This window comes from Haemaphysalis longicornis, unplaced genomic scaffold (assembly GCF_048455015.1).
Source record: "Haemaphysalis longicornis isolate Haplotype H1 unplaced genomic scaffold, Haemaphysalis longicornis Haplotype H1 scaffold_3, whole genome shotgun sequence".
Taxonomy (NCBI): Eukaryota; Metazoa; Arthropoda; class Arachnida; order Ixodida; family Ixodidae; genus Haemaphysalis; species Haemaphysalis longicornis.
The window spans coordinates 86,250,033-86,256,398 of NW_027526335.1; the positions used below are offsets into that span (position 1 = coordinate 86,250,033).

Consider the following 6,366-nt stretch of genomic DNA (forward strand, 5'->3'; position numbering starts at 1 on the left):
CGTCGGACCTTGCCCACCAAAACACGGAAGCATCGGCAGTAGCTTTCGCATGCCAAGCCGCCGCAGCGCCGTCAGCTAATCTCGCTGGTCACGCCGGTGGCTATCAGCAGGCTGTGCTGCACGTATCGAGAGCCAGGCGTTCGCGCGTTGTTGTTAACAGTTTTGACCTCTGTGCATCGCCACTGCGTGCCTGAGCGCTTTTTGTCGTCAGGCCAATGTAGCTTGGATCGGACAAAATTTCGCTATAGTACTTCTGCGACACACGGCGTACGTCATCGGAACAGAAAACCCACTTCGTTACGAGCGATACTTCGTTAAAAGTGGACATGCTTGGCTTGCAACGCACTACACTGAAGGTGGGGACCATACTTCGAAAAAAAAAAAAAAAAAAAGCCGTTGCACTCAACTTGAAAGCTGTCGGAAGTGCAGAGCAGTGATTCCCCATAGTGGGCTGTGGCGCCGCTCACTGCTACCACCCATCACGCTCTTCGGCATCACGTCTCACTCCCCTCCTGGTGAATACAACGGAGGTTTGTCCAACGCATTTCAAATTTACCGCCTTGCAGTACTTGCGCGCCCCTTGCCTGAAACCGCGAGCGGGAGTTTTTCTTTTTTGTGTGTGTGTGTGTGCTTGGTTTTCATTCCGCACGCGCCGGCGCCTTACTGCGCCGTTTGGAACACGCCATTTTTTTTTTCTTGCACTGTCACTTTTTTACGCTAACTATCGTAAAAACGAACCGAGCGAGCATTCCTAGGCTAAATTAACGCGGGGGCTGCCGGTTAATTACATGCATTTTGCCTCAAAAGTACCTGCAGTTTTCTTTGCCCTAAACAAAGGGGAGATGTATGACAAGCGTGAGCGGTTCACGAGTTTCGAGCGGTTTTGACGGCTGCTTGCTTGTAGAAGCTTGTGTGAAACGCCGTGACGACGGTACGCTGTGGGGCAAGCTAAGACGATAAGGCGAGTCTCTAAAGTGCTCTGCACTTAAAAATTAAAGCCGTTCCGCTCAATGTGGAAAGCTGTCGTAAGTGCAGAGCAGTGATTCGCCATAATGGGCTGTAGCGCCGTCATCCGCTCACTGCTACCGTGCACCCACCACGCTCTTCGCCGCCCTGTCTCACTCCTCTCTTGGTGAATGGAACGGAGGTTTGTCCATTGCATTCCCGCCTTCGCAGTGCTCTTGCGACCCCTGCCTGAAACTGCTCCGGCGGGAGTTCTGTTCTTTTTGTGCTTGCCTTTCCTCCCGCACGTGCCGGCATTGCACTGCTACTTTTTTTTCTCTTACTATCGTAAAAACCAACCCAACGAGCGTTCTAACTAAATGAACGCGGGCGCTGGCGGTTTATTACGTATATTTTGCCTCAAATGTACCTGCATGCTTCTTTGCGCTAAGCAACGGGGAGATGTACTACAGGCGCCAGCGGTTCACGAATTTCGAAGGGTTATGACTATATAAACCGATTGGTTTTCGAAGCCTCTGTGGGAGTGGGACGCCACTACGACGACAAGGTGAGCCCCTAATGTGCTCTGCACTTAAAAGCTAGATTTAGAGCAAAGCTAGCAGTTTCGTAATAATGCTTACTGCCTCGTATCGGCTGTTCAGTGCACTTTTGAAGAGTATCGAACCCTCGGGCCCCTGCCGCGAAGGGGTGGCCGCCGACGGGACTGAGGTGGTTCGCGATGTCAGCCCCGTGCCTGGTCGTAGTCGCAGCCGTGGTCGTAGCCGTGGTCTCCTTGCTGAGGGCGGCGGCCTTGAAAGCCGCAATCGGTGCAGGGAGCGGCGCCGCATCGTCCCCCGCGAAGCATGACCTGGCCAGAAGCGAGAGCGCGACGAAGCCCAGTATCCAGAGTAGCGCGCGCACTCCTCGAGTTCGCACGTCACCGGGCTTCGGCACGAGCAGGCGCCTGGGATAACGTTGCAAATACGAGGGCTCTGCAGTGAGACCGCTGCTGTGGGATACACACGAATGGTCTACGAGGTCTTTCAGTCGCGACCATCCTTGAAAGTTACGGTGCCTTTCACCATCCCCCTGCGTGCGCTGCTCAACTCGCGCTGTCCTTCATTTCGCTGTTCATGGGAATTACTGGTAGGTTTTCTAAAGCTCAGAAGCACAGAGGGCATCCGGTTCCGATCATGAACGTGTCATTACTGGTTACCCCTACCGCAGGGCAACATTTATGAGGTTGACGACTTGGGACGAGGATATATGCGATCGGCTCGAAGGCCGACATCTGGGGTTTAGTGCCTCTGTAGCTAAGCCTGCAAAACACTCCACCGTGACGGGCATTGCATTTGATGGAAACGCACTGTTAACTCCTGGTCTTCCACCGTGAAGCGCACTGCACAGTTTTACACGCTGTATTCAACTTACCTGAACGACAGCATCGTTAAGGATTTTGAGCAGCGTTCTCTCTTCGTGTTCGTAGTATATGCGACCGTCGTTCTTTTAGGGCACGGCCGACAGAATAGGCGGGACGATGATGATGATAATAAACTGGTTTTGTTTGGCTTCCTGTCATCAAGTGTCCATACGCACTTGGGATATTGGCCCGGAATTCGGGTCTTAAAGGAGCACTGACACGAAATTTTCGTTATTTTTTTTTTGTGCGGCTATAGATACTTACGAGCCCACTAATCATAGAATGGGACGTTAGATTTTCGAACGCAGCCTAAATAATTACCTACAGCTCCGTTTATTCGTGTCAGTTTCGGTTTCGGTGAAGCGAACACCGAGGCAGCTGCCATGACGGGAAGGCGCATTTGCCGTCGCTGTTCTCCTCGCGGCTGGACGTAGTCGCACGTGACGTCGGTCCCAAAACCTGTGACGTGATACACAAGGCGGAAAAGCGCGAGGCAGCAGCACCGCGGCCGCCTCAGTACGTCACGGGAGCCCTGACGTCGGCCGTTTGAGTCCAAGCGCAGGTGACGTCATGAGCTTGCTCGATGGCGCGGATGAACTTAAAACGGCGGTCTCCAACTTTTCGCAGAATAACGTGTACCTAGCCCCAATCACACAGAACAGAAGACTGGCAACCAACGTCACCATCAAGTGGTTCCCGGCGCATGCTGGCGAGCTGGACGAGTCGGCTGGCCCGAATCGCAACGAGGAAGCAGACAGGGAGGCGCACGCGCTAACAAGACGCGGGCTCCCGTCATCGCTCCCCGCAATACGCGAGGCAAACCCGACAGAAGCCGCTGCCGAGAACGAGAACAGCGAAGAGTATGCCATCACAACGTACGGGGAAGTTCTGCAATGGTACAGAGCGAACCGTAACAGATACCCACCGCCTCATCGGGACCTAACACGCAAAGAAGCGACCACCCTACGACAACTACAGGCAAGAGCGATATGGACTCCGGTATGGGCGAAACATGTCTGTCCGGAGATATATCACACAGACACGTGCCAACGGTGCAAGAAGGCGCGAACCACCCAGAGCCACATACTCTGGGAATGCTCGCCCCCTGCACCCAACACCCAAGACAACGAGTTGCCAGACGAGATCTGCAGCAAGCTCATCAGCACAGAACTCGGTAATCAACGGGCCGTCGTCCAGCACGTCCTCGAGCTCCTGGACCGGCAGAAACCCGGGACGTCGTCTCGCTTGACAACGGATAGGGTGAACGCGGGGCTAGGACGAAGACATGGAACACCACAACGAAGAAGCAGCAAGACTACCCACAGAGACAAGGTCCAGCACGTGCCACGTTCCCCTAGGAGCGTGAGACGACCGGTGCTCGCCTTCGGGCTCGCAGCACGGCCGCCGCCTCCGTGGGGCAAGCGGGCACGCAAGAGTCTCCCCTCCCACACCCCCTCCCCCTGAACTGCCGGATCGATTCAATAAAGTTGTTTCTCTCTCTCTCTCGTGCGTGCGAAGATTAAAATTGATTTAAAATATGTTCTACTGAACGGTCACGGTTCAAACTTCCGAGTGGGTATTTCCATATACAAAGTAATCTTTTTGCATAGTTATCTGAGCTTTGAAATTTCGTGTCAGTACTCCTTCAAAGCTGAAGCGCTCGCGGAAGTATAGTACCATAATTTAAAGTTTCTGAAGACCGTCACCAAACAGCAGCTGGAATAATTGAATAAACAGGTCGCAAGTAAATACATCATCATCAGCCTTCCAAGAAGATGAAGCAGGGAGGAGGGAGACGAAAAAGTAGGAGGCGAAGAAGAAGGATGACGACGACAACAAAGGAGAACTGCAGTAAGGCAGCGAATTAGCTGAGTTGGATTAAAGGAGCCATGAAGAGAAAATACAACTTCGTGTAATTTGAAAGAACTGGGATTCAGTATCTCACTCAGCTCCATTACAGCCCCAAAAGATGTTTTTTAACGAAAAAAAGTGAGAAGTATTTAAAAACTTTCAAATTTTGCGCCACAGTGACGTGTTATGAGCCAGAATGACGTCATAAGGGCCAACAATAAAACATAATTTTCAGTGCGTTAACTGCACGTTAGCATTCAAGTGATGCAGTCAAATGGAACTAGAGGCCTGTTACGAATCGGCCCGCCGCCATACTTTCCCGCATCACTCCTCGGCTGTGCGGCGAAGCCACTGCGTGCGCCTTTGAAACAGGTCCCCTCTTGTCAGTGATTCATGTTTTCATGCCTCGACAAGCCCGGGCCAGACGCTTCGCTTTCGGCGCGTTTCAAAACTTCGGCGGCTGCCGGCGAGGCTCGTCTCAACGCTCTTCAAGGACACAGAGGCGCCGCGATCGCGGCGGAGTCCTCCTCTCTCCCCTCTCTCGGACTCAACGTGCGCCGAGGCTATCACCTGCTCACGAACTCTGGAAAGAGCGTTGTGTGTGTCTGTGACGTTCAGCGGACCTCTGTGGCCTAGTCGTCTGGTGCGCTAGGTATGTCACCGCAAGCCTTTTGCCAGTCACAAGTTCGAATCGCCGCGGGTACATGCTTTTTTAAAGTGGTGCGGGTTGGGCTTTTATTTTATTCTATAGCCCTTTACCTTTGTCTGTGACGTTCGTGGCGTGTTGCCGCTTGTTGGCGTTTTGACCGTTACGGCTTTTGCGCCCAAGCGCTGTAACCCATTCCTGTTTGAGCAGCGAATCACTGCTGTCACTCTGCTCGAGTCCTGTACTGTTACCTCGCCCATCGCGGCATTGTTTTTCGGCTTCGGCTCACCTCTCGCTATGAAGTAAACAGTTACGTTAGCCTACGGCTTCTGGACTTCTTCACGGCTGCAACAGCGGCTGGCCGCTCGCTTCACCACGCTACCACACGTATGCCGGAGGCGACAGAGCTTGGCTCGGGTCGGCCCACCCGGTCGCAACAACTGGTGTCAGCACTGGGATGACACGGTCGCAACAACTGCCCAAGCAGCCGAGGCCGATTGCCAATGATTGGAAACCCATGGGCGGACGCGGGAAGGCCCAGAGAAAGCTTTGCGTACCACGGCAAAGCTTTCTCTGGGCCTTCCCGCGTCCGCCCAGATATCTTCGAGTCACCTCCTTGGGCCCTGGCTTACAACCGGCATGGCAAGTCGCGCAACAACAGTGCTCCTAACGTTCCTCCGGAGCACTGGACTTATCAGTGAGCTATGAACTCTCAGACAAATGACTATATCGCCTGATTGTGTGTGTGCTTTTTGTGTGAGTTTGTGTGTTTGAGTATTCATGTGTAAGTGAGAGTTTTCATTAATCTTCATCACACCTTCACCCCCATTTGGTGTAGCAAGTCGGGCGCCCCGCCTGGCTGACCTCACTTGTTCATTAAAGATATTTCTCTCTCTCTCCCCATGGGTCCCCATTGGCTTCCGAGCCGTCGGCCACTCATCAGTAACTTGGCTGCTTGGAGGAAAGTCCTCCATGCTTGGCTGAAAGATTGAGTGAGCGCCAAGCAAACGGTGACCGGAAGTAACGTCACACGGAAGGCTCATCGGAAGCCGAGGTTCAGCTGACGGATAAAAGCGCATTTTGGCCTTGAGCTTGCCGAGCCCGTGACGGCGACGCTTTCCTCCATGCCCTAAACGACGAAGGCGCGGCGCATGTCGCGGCACATGTAGGCTCCCTAGATAGTGTCAGACGCAAGCACCTCTGGCGGTAGTTTCCTCCAAAAAGAGAGAGAAACAGGAGAGGGAGTGGCAGGGCGGCAGCGGCCGTTGTGACAGGCATCTTTTGAGAGGAGGCGATGGCACCGTTCCGGGGATAGTAAAGTTTCTAAGGAGTTAGTAAATACAACCCGTTACTACCTTTTTACTAGCATTTTTGTTGAGAGTGTATACACTCTCAAAAATGTGGGATCGTTGGGCTGCCGTTAGCACTATGCTAGTTGAAATAATTCGTTACGGATCCAGCCATAAAAGAACCCGGCAAGCAATTAAGCACCCAGTTTCTGTAGTGG

The 6,366-nt window shown here is 53.1% G+C and overlaps 1 protein-coding gene across 1 annotated transcript; it reads right to left on the minus strand.

Moving 5' to 3' along the window:
* Nucleotides 1–501: 501 nt before the first annotated feature.
* LOC144175307 (uncharacterized) lies at nucleotides 502–2,457 on the minus strand. The gene is made up of 3 exons (XM_077704389.1): nucleotides 2,374–2,457; nucleotides 1,584–1,906; nucleotides 502–512 (listed from the first exon to the last, which is right to left on the minus strand). The coding sequence occupies exons 1-3, from the start codon at nucleotides 2,385–2,387 to the stop codon at nucleotides 502–504; spliced, it is 348 nt and encodes a 115-aa protein (XP_077560515.1). The 5' UTR covers nucleotides 2,388–2,457.
* Between the last annotated feature and the right edge of the window lie 3,909 nt (nucleotides 2,458–6,366).